The sequence below is a fragment of the Alternaria ethzedia genome (genome assembly GCF_023757985.1).
Source record: "Alternaria ethzedia strain BMP 0044 chromosome Unknown scaffold_6, whole genome shotgun sequence".
Classification (NCBI taxonomy): Eukaryota; Fungi; Ascomycota; class Dothideomycetes; order Pleosporales; family Pleosporaceae; genus Alternaria; species Alternaria ethzedia.
The window spans coordinates 131,686-143,735 of record NW_026056199.1 but is presented as its reverse complement, the minus strand read 5'-3'; the positions used below and the strand labels follow the sequence as shown (position 1 = coordinate 143,735).

Genomic DNA, 12,050 nt, shown 5'->3' with positions numbered 1-12,050 from the left:
CGGTTCTACGATAGCATATGGGTCGACTTTGGGAACAATCACCCCATGGGCCTATCGTCGACCATCCATCGAGTCAGCAATGGGGTGATGCACGTGTAGGTAGATCACGGCTTCCAGGAACGCCCTTCGAAGAAACCGCCACAACCTCGCAACACGAAGCATGAATCGTGTACATAGACGGCCTTCCTTACTCCGGAGTCCTCCTGCACTCTAGGATTGCTTGGCTGGTGGCTAAAGCTGCACATCATCCTACAGGTCCTGCACTCAACAGGAAAAGGACCTGTACATCTCGAGTTGGTCCCTGACGGCGTGCGCCTCCACAGAACGATTGCTCAACTCCGATCCAACTGCCGTGGCGCGGACTCAAAGAAACTTCGACTACCAGAACCCTTCTGCACCAGACAGACTGGTCTTGTTCGTATTTCCGGAGTGAACCGCGTGGCGTAAACAGGTCCGCCCAAACTTTCCTGTCACTCAACGTCGCCGATGTCCAATGATTCGCGTTCTCCACTGCCGAGGTTGCACTAAGCGAACCAAGTTTTGTTTCGGAATGCAAACACTCACGAAAGTTACCACATACTCAGCAGCCGGCAAAACGAAAGCGGCTGCTGTATGTCGGACGTCAGCGGCTCTTCGTGTAACATTCCTGCGAGAGCTGCGAGACGGCATGACATTGTTCTGCAGCTGTCGTACGCTCTCCAAAGTCGACCTCTTCTCTGAACGTGATTCGCGCCCCACCAGCTGCACGGGAGGTGATCAATTTCGGCTATCGGGCACAGGCCGTGCCACGTCCTGAGAATCTGCGATCGGAGGAAAGCACGCTCAGTCTCCACCTCACTACTGTTATGTGCCGTCGTACCAACGGCAGGTTTGCGAGCATGGCGACACATGTCAAGTCGGCTCTTCCGAGTCTACCACTCGAACGGGCCATCGGGTTGAAAGCTTTGCATTTCGCAGCCGCCTCCTGGGTTTGAACATGGCTGGCTGTTGTCATGCTAATGGTATAGTCCTCTTTGATATACACGGCACGGCAGTTCCTGCAATCGAGGCCTTGGAGCGCGGCGTTCGTCGCTTGCGCAGAATCATTGGAACGACAGGGCGCTTCGATTCGAGAAAGTGCATTGCAAAGATCTATCACCTACATCATGGTGGAGACCGACGATGTTTCAGTCAGTTAGTGATTGTTGTACCGATGCTCTGGATGTGCGGAACACGCCCAGAGCGTGTGCGACATGCCCATCCTGGCCAGATCACGCTTCATCAGCGTCAGCTTCCTCCCCGCGGAGACGCCTTCGTTGCCGTGTTGGCGTTCTGAATGAACTCAAATTACCACCCGTACCATATGTCTTAATACCCGGGATCAGTCGGCCAAGGTACCAGACTTGAGTCTGCACGCTAGCTTCACGATGACATCGGGCCCCATTCTAGGCCGCATGACACTCGCTTCTGGCCGTGCAGTCTCCGCGGTCATTGTATGTCGCTTGCAATTCACATCCCGCTCACGAATTCTACGCTCGCACGTATTCGTAGGGAAAGCACGGTCCTTCGGAGATCCATCAGCCACATTTGTAACACAGCAGGAGACCACGGCCTGTTGGGGACAGATGCATGACTAGCGGGCCGCGTTCGCTGCGCGAGTGGCTAGAAGGTCAGGCCGAACGGGATTCGTGAACTTTGAAATTACTCGAGGCCACGCCGCGAAGCCACTACACCTAGGCTAATAGGCCCAAGCCGTATCAAGGTCGTTTGCATGAAGGGGCCAGAGCTGTGGCGTGGAAAACTGGATTGGCGCCATGGGCATCTCGGCATGGAGAGGGCGGAGCTATGTGATCGGTCCCAGCAGACGAGTGTGGAGACTTCGTGCGACGGGGTGTCGCTGTCATGCCTCCCGCACCAGACTAATCAGGCGCAAACTATGTCCTCCACTTCAGCGGACGTCTAGAAGGGGACACTACCCACCGGCGCGAGTTCAGGTACAAACGCGCAGAACCCTCTTTTCAGCGGCTACCCCTCCGATCGACTTCTAAGTTTTGACTGCTGCGAGGAGAACCTACATATACACATCTCTCCGCATACGCGCGATTGGACCCCGAAGAGACGTTAGCTTACAAGACGCTGGTCACCTCCTTACTTGGATCCTCAAAACGAAACACCGAAAGCGCCTTCCTGCGTCGATCTGCGGTGTATGATGCAAACCACTTGACTGTGACGAGCTTCATCCAAGAAACACATCCAGGGCGATTATACTGGTGCGGTTCCGCTCTGCTGACTCCATCTCACTTCACTCCTCTTCTGTAAACGTAAGTGATGAGTAACCTCTCTCGTTCATCAATGCAACAAACATGACCAACTGACAGAGTGCAGCTTTCACAGCTGAGGAAGTGCACGTAAGGCGCATTATCAGCCTCACGAGAGTACGACACATCTCAACACACTAAATCAACAACTGCTTCGTAATGTTGAACCCAGACATCGAGACCAAGTACCCGCTGGGGAGCAGACCCGCTATATCTTTTCTTCCTGCACTCATTGTGGGCTCATACATCGTCAGCCTAATCGGTGCTTTCACGACTGTAGAGCTACTACATCGGCGAGTTTCAGGAGCAGGATGGCGGTCGTGGTATGTTCGGAGCTTACATTGCTGTACGACAACCACTAACACCATTTTAGGGTACAAGTAGGAGGCTGCGCAGTTTCGTTCGGACTGGTGGCTATCTGGTGTATGCATTTCGTCGGCAACAGGGCAATCGTGCTCGGTGACGGAGAAGAAGAGATCCAACTCTACTACAGTTCGACTTACACCGCTGTATCGGCTGTTCTACCGGTGGTCGTCATGTTCTTGGGACTATCGGCTGCGGATAAGTTCTACAAAGGAAGCAAAGGATCCCTCGTTCGGTTCGCATCACTGGGCGTGTGCGGTGTCTGTGGAGGAGCGGCTGTAACAGAGATGCATTACCTGGGAAACAACGGCACGACCAACTACCGGATCATCCTAAGCTGGCCACACGTCGTTGGAGCCGCATCAATCGCTGTAGGAGCTTGTCTCATCTCGTTCAGTCTCTTCTTCCACTGGAACAAGCATTGGATGAACAACGTCTGGCGACGAATCATTGTGGCCGTCGTACTCGCTTTGGCCGTGTGCGGCATGCACTGGACTGCGGCAGCTGGAACCTGGTATGAGATCCGCGGCTACCACGATGGGCCTGGTCAAGAAAGAAACACAAACCTCATCATCTCTCTTTGCCTAGTAAGTCACCCAATTTACGAGCCTCGCGCATTGCTAACTGTGTATCAGTGCCTGAGTGCGTGTGCTGTATGCTTCCTTCTCGGCTTCATCAAGCAGCGTCAACGTCGATTGGAAAAGAACAGAGCTCAACAGGTCGTTCTTGCCATCGCCACGTTCGACTCCGAAGGAAGACTGCTCGTCAGTCAAAGCGGACTGATGCCATGTCAGACAATCACCCACCAGTTCCACCAAAGAACATTTGACGACGAATTCAACACATCGCATCCTGTGTTCCAGTGGATCTTCAGGGTATCGCGCAACTGGACCGGCATTTCCGATCTCATCCCGACGATGCGAGAGCATCTACAAGCGACAGGATACCTCCAAGCGCCTACTCACGGAAGCAACAGCCGATCGTCTCTGGAGGCCGATGACGACATAAGCTACTCGGCTACATTCCGGGAGCTGTTCTGCGTCACAGCGCACGAGATTGCGCAGACACTCGACACGAGCCTGCAGAATCTTGGAAATCTTTATGAGGAGGTCTTGACAACGGGTACGGTGATGAACCGCGCAATCTGGACAGGCAACTACGGTAACAAGACCATCGTGGCTGCAGACGTAGCGACAAAGGATCTGGAAGCTGGAGCTGTCAACCCTATCCTGTTCGGAAGAGGGCAGATGCTTGTACTTACAAGAAAGGTCGACACCACCGAGGCACATCGACTACACAACCTTGGATACGGATTCGCGAGCGTCGAGCAGGTCAGCGATCATCTGGCCCGTAGCCTGCAGATACCGCGCGACGACCTCGAGAACCTCGTTGGACGCCTGCAGGCTTTCAGTGACAGGCAGCTATCGCTTCCCAAGAAAGGCACGTACATTGGATCCTTCCTCGTACAGCCCAAGCCCGGCATGAGAGGCTTAGACGTCATTGTGCCAAGAGCTACACCTGGCCGCATCCCGATGGTGAAGCTGAGCAGCGATGAGCTGGACAGTCGGCAGCTGAACATTCTCACCACCTTCAACGGCTGCAGTCTGGACGACTGTTTGGTGCGCATCAACAAGCGGACTGCGACCGACTCAGAGGACGATCTTTTCCTCGATAAGTTCCGTAACAGGATCATGGAACTTCTGCAAGACTGTCCCGAAGAAACTCTTCATCGTTCAGTTTTCTCATCGCAGCAGATTGACATGATGCACGGCCAGACCGAGTCCAGCCAGGCCACGCTTTTTGCTTTCTGCGGCATCAAGGAAATTTACGTGCAGTCGTTGCAAAGCCTGACACTGAAGACGATTCCACTCTCCTTCTTCCAAACGTACCTGAGGTCCCAGCCAGGATGCGCCGACCACGCGATACTGGCGCAGAAGAACCACAAGGAGTTTAGCAGCCTCCGACGCGTACCCTCCATCGCGAAGATGCCACCCAGCAGCCGCGGCGGCAAATGGACTCGCGGTTTACGCTCGAAGCGATCGAATTCAACGGAGCTGAGCTGGCAGCAAGCAGACACGTGCTCGGAGAAGGGTCTGGTCAACTGCACCACGCATTCTCAAGCTGAGCCTTCATCGCATCCATGGGGAGGCATCATGGTCACCTCGACCCAGAACATCCATGTGGACGAAACCAAGGCGGGTGCGAATGTAGAGCTACACGATCTCGGTGTTCGCGCAAATGTTGGTATGGCGGAGACGGAGCAACAGACGCTGGCAGACCGACTCATGTCGATTACGACAGCGTTCCGTGACCCGCACGCAATTCGCCCGCCAGGCTACCATGGTATCCGGAAGTAGACTACGTTCATCGGTGGGATGGCGTATTTTCAACGATTCCTTCTTTTGCAGCATTTCTGGCGTTGGGGTTGTGGCATTGGAATACCCTTCATAATGATATGCGATGACACAACGAGGGACATTCACGATCTATGGGAAGGCGTTTGGGATCTGGAAATGCTTCAGAGCTTTGACAGAAAAGTGTAAAGCTTGTAATATGTATATTATGTATGAAGAAATAAGAACGTATAGCTGAACAAGAACAAAATGATGCACATGTGCAAGGGGGTCCGATAACGCAAGCCGGCCCGCAACGTGGGAGGCTTGGCGAATGACGCTCATCTGAACTTTCTATGCCCCACGCGCGAACTGCCCCAAAAACATTGACTCAACTCCGGCTGCAAGCCACTACCAAAGATCAGCTAGTGTGTACGCCCTCTTACAGCATACATCCAATCCTGATCCCATTGGAACCTCCAACGACCCGCCACTATCGTCATCCACCCGTCGCGACCAGCCCGCCCACGGCGGCCCCTCCACAATGTCCTCACCCACCACCACCACACCAACCCACAAACTCACCCCCCTCGCAACCCTCACACCGCCCTCCAACTCGCGGACCTGGCAATCCGCGCCGCACCCCTCCCTCCCCATCGTCGCAACCGCGTGCTCCGACCGCAGCGTTCGCGTCTACAGCTTAACCTCCTTCACGCTCCTACATTCTATAACGGGTGGGCACAAGCGCAGCGTGCGGACTGTATCATGGAAACCTAATACACGAGGGCAGAGTGTGTTGGCGACTGGGAGTTTTGATTCTAGCGCTGGGATATGGCGAAGGGAAGTAAATGGTGGAGGACGCGAAGAGGACTTTACGGGTAGAAGAATCGGCGCTGCGGAAGACGACTCCGACAACGAACGCGACGAAGCAGACGACTACCAATTCTCCTGCATCCTCGACGGCCACGAATCCGAAATCAAATGCCTCGCGTGGAGTCCCTCTGGCCAATACCTAGCAACGTGCTCCCGCGACAAGAGCGTGTGGATATGGGAGGAGCTCGAAGACGATAACTTTGAAACCGTGGCTGTGTTGCAGGAACATGACGGCGATGTCAAGAGCGTGGCGTGGCACCCCGAGGAAGATTTACTGGTTAGCACGAGTTACGATGATACGGTTCGGTTGTACAAGGAGGATGCGGATGATTGGGTTCAAGTGGCGTTGATTGATGGGCATGCGAAGACGGTTTGGTGGGCGGAGTTTGAGGGGAGTGGGATGGCGGGGAGGGACTGGAGGAAGGATACATCCAACACATCGGAGGCGTCACAACAGCAGCGATCGGAGTATATCACGGAGTTGGAACGATCGGGACCGCGACTCGCGACTTGCTCAGACGACTGCACGGTGCGGATATGGCGCAGGAAAGCGAAAGAGGGGGATGACAACGCGAGTAATAAGACGGGCGTGCCTAGTATCATCCGCTCGGCGGCTATCGACGAGGAGTGGTTTCAAGACGCTGTTCTGCCACGGGTTCACGAACGCGCTATCTACTCTGTTTCTTGGAGTCGGAGGACGGGTATGATTGTTAGTGCGGGGAGTGATGGTAAGGTTATTGTTTATAAAGAGAGGTGGAGGGGCAATGCGTCGGATGGAGTGGAGGAGATGGAGGGGGATAAGATGGAGGTTGATGGTGCGCAGGCAGGGGGGTCAAGGGGATTGACGGAGTGGGTGGTTGTTGCGGAATTGTTCTCTGGTCATGATGTGTTTGAGATTAATCATGTTTGTTGGGCGAAGAGGGCGGACAAGGGGAGGAGGGGTGAGGAGGAGGAGGTTGTGCTAACGACGGGGGATGATGGGGAGGTTAGGGTGTGGGTGTTGGATGAGGTGGATGCGTCGAGCGCATGAGTTTACTGTGTAAGACTGTATACACTGATGCTAATAGATGAGATATATGCATCACAGCATCCCGACCTTCGATGCTCAGACTTCAATGCTTTGCTCCTTGTATGTTTATGTTTTTGATGATGGGGATTACGACATGAATAGAGTGCGCGAGTTGGCCTCAACAATTGGATATGCGATTGGCCGTTTCTCCAATGTAGACCTTTGGTGGTGATACTTAAGGAGTAAACGCGTCATGACACGTTCTCAGGTCTGGAGTTGGCAGGCCCCTGTCACATGCGAATGATGCAAATGCGAGGAATCAGGATGGGAAATGCCACACGTGGGCCATGTTGAAGGTCTCAACCAGTCCGCTCGCGTCAAGAGCGTGTGGCGCAGGGAGCGTTGGGCGGACTGGCGTCATGCCAAGGTGCCGATCAGATCAGGATTCAAGGAAGCGCGAGAATTTACGGAGCGGCAGCTAGACGCAATCTACGCGTGTCCAACATTATACTAGCCACGCCGTCACCGTCTATCCACTGTCTATCTACTGTCTCACCGTCTCTGCTGTGTGCGTCTGCGATGCTATGCAAGGCCGTCGTCACTTCCTCACCCATCTAATTGGCGCTTGCGCATAATTCCCCCGACCTCGACCGTTATCACCCGCGTGTTCCCCATATCTGGGCATTGCGCACCCGACGCCTACCTACTCCTACTCTCCCACCTACAGACCACTCCGCCCTCTCAACATAGTTTTTGAGTTTGCACGTGCAGCGTAATTGTCCGTAATTGCCTCGACCCCACGCCTATGCCGCCAAAACGAAAGCGGTCCACCACTGTATCTTCGGTCAAGAAAGACGCCATGGACGCTGTGCAGCCCTCATCGCGCGACGCCTCGGACGAGGGTGCCGAGGACCCTGTTCTCCAGGCCGTCGCGTCCAAGAAGGAACGCCAGGCCGATGCTAATGGCACCACCACCAAGCGGGTCCGCGTTAAGAGCGCCCACGGCGACGAGGATACCGACGAGGATGAGCGCGCGAGCAAGAAGAGCCGGCGCACGTCATCGCTCGCCGGTGACGACCACGGCGAGGGTGGTGAGGCTGGCAGCATGCGCATGGAGCCTCCGCCCAAAGCTGGCCTGGTCGACCCCGTAGGCTACAAGACGAACCCGCCGCCAGAGGGACGCCCCGTCAGGATATACGCAGACGGTGTTTTCGACCTCTTCCACATTGGCCACATGCGCGCCCTGCAGCAGGCCAAGACGGCCTTCCCCAACGTCCAGCTTATAGTTGGCGTTACTGGCAACAAGGAGACACATAAGCGCAAGGGTCTCACCGTATTGTCGGCGCGAGAGCGTGCTGAGAGTGTGCGCCATTGCAAATGGGTCGACGAGGTTATCGAGGACTGCCCATGGATCGTGACCGCCGAGTTCCTGTTGAAGCACAACATTGACTACGTCGCCCACGACGACCTTCCCTACGGCGCAGACGAGGGCGACGATATCTACGGCCCGATCAAGGAGCGAGGCATGTTCCTCGTCACCCAAAGAACTGAGGGTCTCAGCACAACAGGTATCATCACAAAGTAAGTCTACCAACTCAATTCCTCCTGCCTGTACTAACACACCCCAGAATCGTCCGCGACTACGACCAATACATCGACCGCCAACTCAAACGCGGCACCTCGCGCAAAGAACTCAACGTCTCCTGGCTCAAGAAGAACGAGCTCGACGTCAAGCGCACCATGGCCGAGCTGCGCGACAGCATCAAAGCAAACTGGACAACAACCGGCCAGGAACTCAGCAAAGACTTCCGCCAATTCTGGCAATCGAGCCGGCCTGCCAGTCCTGCCCGCACACCCACGCGCGAGCAGTCGCAAGCGGAAACCATGGAAGCAGCGACCGTTGCTCGTTCTCCATCTGCGATTTCGCGATTGAGCCATCTGGACATACCGAGGGCGAATAATACGAGGGAGAGTAGCGAGTTTGCGGCTGGGTATAATTTGGGGTTGATTGGTGGTGTGAGGTCTTGGGTACGTTATCACAATATCATAACCCTGCATGACCGCAAATACGCGGATGAGAAGAATTGAGAGGATGGGTTTACTAACAACATGATCAGATGGCACGCTCCCGCCGCAACCTAAACGACAGCCGCCCGCAATCCCCCATCGACGACAGCTCCGACGAACAGGAAGCTAGGAGTCCCCAACAACATAAAGGAGAGCAGCAGCAGGAAGTCACCCGTGGTCGTACGGGTAAACAGACGAAGAGCGAGCCGGCTATGGATACTGCGGCTTAGGATGCTGTGAATCGGTACCTATACTAGGGTTTCGACGGCAACAAACGACGGTCGGATCGATGTTGTCCATTTCTCCTTTGGACCTAGCAAGCACGCAAGCAAGGCAAGCAAGCACATACTGTGGATTAGGCTGCTTGTGCGACCGACGGAATGTGTATACGTGGCTAGGTGGGAAAGCCGTTGCACGATGAAAAACGTACATTATCATAATACTTATTTTCCTTGTTATGGAATACTGGCTCAGCCTCCTTTCTTCCGTTTTGCGATGGCTTGCTCTGTGCTACTGAACCTTATTGCTATTTTTATCTGATTCATACTAGTTTGCGATAGAGCTTGAAATGCCGATCTACAACAGATCGATACTTGGAGACTGCGCCTACCTATACTGCCGATGATGGCGATGAACGGCGAAGTAGCAATGCCTGCTTTGCTGTCGCCATCGTTGTCGTTGTCGCTTTCGTTGTTGAGGCCAAACGACAACTCGTTGGCCAAACGTGTGTTGTGCTTGTTACACTAGGCAATCGTTGGCCAGTTTACCATTCGTCTCGCGTATCTTTGATTGAAAGCGTTGAGGCAGTGTTGAAAGAAGATGGATTGCTATGCTATCACGTATACATGGAGAAGATATGTACATGTCTTGAGTGAAAGTGACATACGCTACCCCAAGATCAAATTCCCATCTCATCTACGACGGACGGACGGACGGAGAAGGAGGAGTCATCACGCACAGCACAGTCGATACGGTGTTCTGGATTTGAGGAAGTTGTACGTGGGAATACTGAGGAGTATCGATATATCGACATACCTACCAACTTCACGGGTATCACTTCTCCACCAACTATCTGTATCAGTGTATCGACCAACCAGCACCTCACCTCTACTCTGAAGTCCAACCAACATCGATGTGTATCATAACCTTCACAACCTCCCCCCATTGCGCCTGTCCTCCAGCCCCCTCATCCCCTTACATCCGCCTGTGTCCCTACGCCCGCTCACTCAACCCCATTCGAGCGTGTCCCGTAGGCGCGAGGTTGAGCCAGACGATGTGGGTTGAGGGCGAGTGTAGCTGGTGTAGGCAGTGTGGGAGGGAGGGGGTCAGGGAGGAGAGGGTTAGGGGGAGGAGGGAAGGATATCAGAGGGGGGTTGATCAGTATAGTAAGGGGAGATACGGTAGTTGGGGGTCTTGAGAGGGTGGAGTGAGGTGGATTGGATGTTTTGGGGGATGTGATGGAAGATTTGTCAGGTGGGAGGAGTGAGAAGAAATGAGGCGGAGTGGACGAGGGAGATGCGATAGGGCGGGTAGATTCAGAGAGGTAGAGGACGGGAAAGGTCTAGGGGTGGTTAGGACGATAGATCCTACATATGGGAAGATTCTCGAACAAAGGATAGTATGGTACGCGCCGTTGACTCATGCCGAGCTCAGTCTTGTCTCGCACTGATCATTGAAGTGGCAAGTTTTGGGAGATGACGAAGGAAAAGTGTGCGCCGTTGACTCAAATCTGGGGCATGGTCTTGTTTCGCAACGGTCATCATGGCGGGATGCTTTTCAGACACGCATGAGAGAACAGTACGCCCATCTGATCCAGACTATGGCGTGATCGTATATCGTGCTCGTTATTGGAGTCGTCCATTGGGGAGGGGATGATCGCAATACACCTAGTTTCTCGATGTTTTGTCAAACTGAAAACTCTTCAAAGATGAGCAAGAATACCCTCACAAAGAGAAACATGTCCGTGGATATCCCATGAATACCCCATGAAGTGGCTTGCTTCGTCGTTTCTAATCACTGAGTTGTCGTAGTGAAGCTGACGCAAGACGACACGTTGTCGCTGTTGAGAAACTTTTCCCTTCATAATCGCAACGCAACGCGGGGTTTGGGAGGTTTACGTGTCGACGTGACTGGACCGGGATGTAGAGTCGAAGTGAGGCATGATGGCTGTTCGGCACTTTGGAGTGGTGCCTGACGATGGCGAAATGATCTTCCAGGATACTACAATACCAACGAGCCTTCCCTGCGCTTACGTCGGGACCTGCATTATCAACAAAACACCACATGACGGGCGGAGGACGTCTGCGAACATGTTCAAGTCCTTGGACCATCAGAGCGACAGCCACTCAGCGTGCGCCAGGCGAGGTGGATAATTAGTCCGACCCAACGAGAGTGCATCGTGTGACATCGCGACTTCCTAAGCGCAGCAGCAGGCGCGGTTCTGCCTCAGAACCACACCGGCGTCTCCAGCCCTACTATATTATAGATAAATGGGGCCCTCCATGCTCCCGTTTTTCTAGATGCTCTTGGTCCCACCCAGACTCGCTGCACGCGGTATAGATCGCCTCACACCCGCGATGTGATATACGACCAGCCCTCTCCACACCCAGGGCCCTCCTTACTAGCAGCCCCTCCGTTGTCCGCCCGTCACCAGCCGTCGCTTATCTGTCATACCATGAGAGGCTGCTCTGCTTTTGCCCATCACGATCTGCGACACACGAACCGGACAGGTCTTCTGAACGAGTCGGTCCTTGGGCTCTCGGCAGTTTGTCGGAGCGGCAAGGCTGCTAGATGAAGCGGTTGCGTTTCAGTCGCCTTTGGATCCCGCGCCCGCACGCCAGGACGTCCGACGATCGCACTTGTGGACGACTCATGATGGCATCGAAGGGGCCAGGAACACGACTGACGTCGGTGACTCGCCCTGACGTCGACCCACAGTGAGATGTCTAGAAGCTGTACACGACGTGCGACGCGTCTGGTCCATGGATGTATGCGCATGCAGCGTCCGGTCAGACTGGGTCAGTCGCGTCGAGGACAGCGACACAGGACTGGGACCGGATTTTCTTTTCATCCCCCCGGATAGCAGCGCGGATGCCAAATGCTCGCCCT

The 12,050-nt window shown here is 54.4% G+C and overlaps 3 protein-coding genes across 3 annotated transcripts; all 3 read left to right on the top strand.

The window, feature by feature from the left end:
* Positions 1–2,456: 2,456 nt before the first annotated feature.
* Positions 2,457–5,017, top strand: J4E87_003320 (uncharacterized protein; the record flags this gene model as incomplete). Its single annotated transcript, XM_049374949.1, has 3 exons — positions 2,457–2,620; positions 2,671–3,247; positions 3,296–5,017. 3 exons carry the CDS (start codon positions 2,457–2,459, stop codon positions 5,015–5,017), a joined length of 2,463 nt encoding a protein of 820 aa, XP_049234871.1.
* Positions 5,018–5,537: 520 nt separating this feature from the next.
* On the top strand, positions 5,538–6,896 carry CIA1 (Cytosolic iron-sulfur protein assembly protein; the record flags this gene model as incomplete). Its single annotated transcript, XM_049374948.1, has 1 exon — positions 5,538–6,896. The coding sequence occupies one exon, from the start codon at positions 5,538–5,540 to the stop codon at positions 6,894–6,896; it is 1,359 nt and encodes a 452-aa protein (XP_049234870.1).
* A 784-nt stretch (positions 6,897–7,680) lies between these two features.
* J4E87_003318 (uncharacterized protein) lies at positions 7,681–9,172 on the top strand (the record flags this gene model as incomplete). The annotated part of the gene is made up of 3 exons (XM_049374947.1): positions 7,681–8,456; positions 8,504–8,903; positions 8,993–9,172. 3 exons carry the CDS (start codon positions 7,681–7,683, stop codon positions 9,170–9,172), a joined length of 1,356 nt encoding a protein of 451 aa, XP_049234869.1.
* Positions 9,173–12,050: the final 2,878 nt, after the last annotated feature.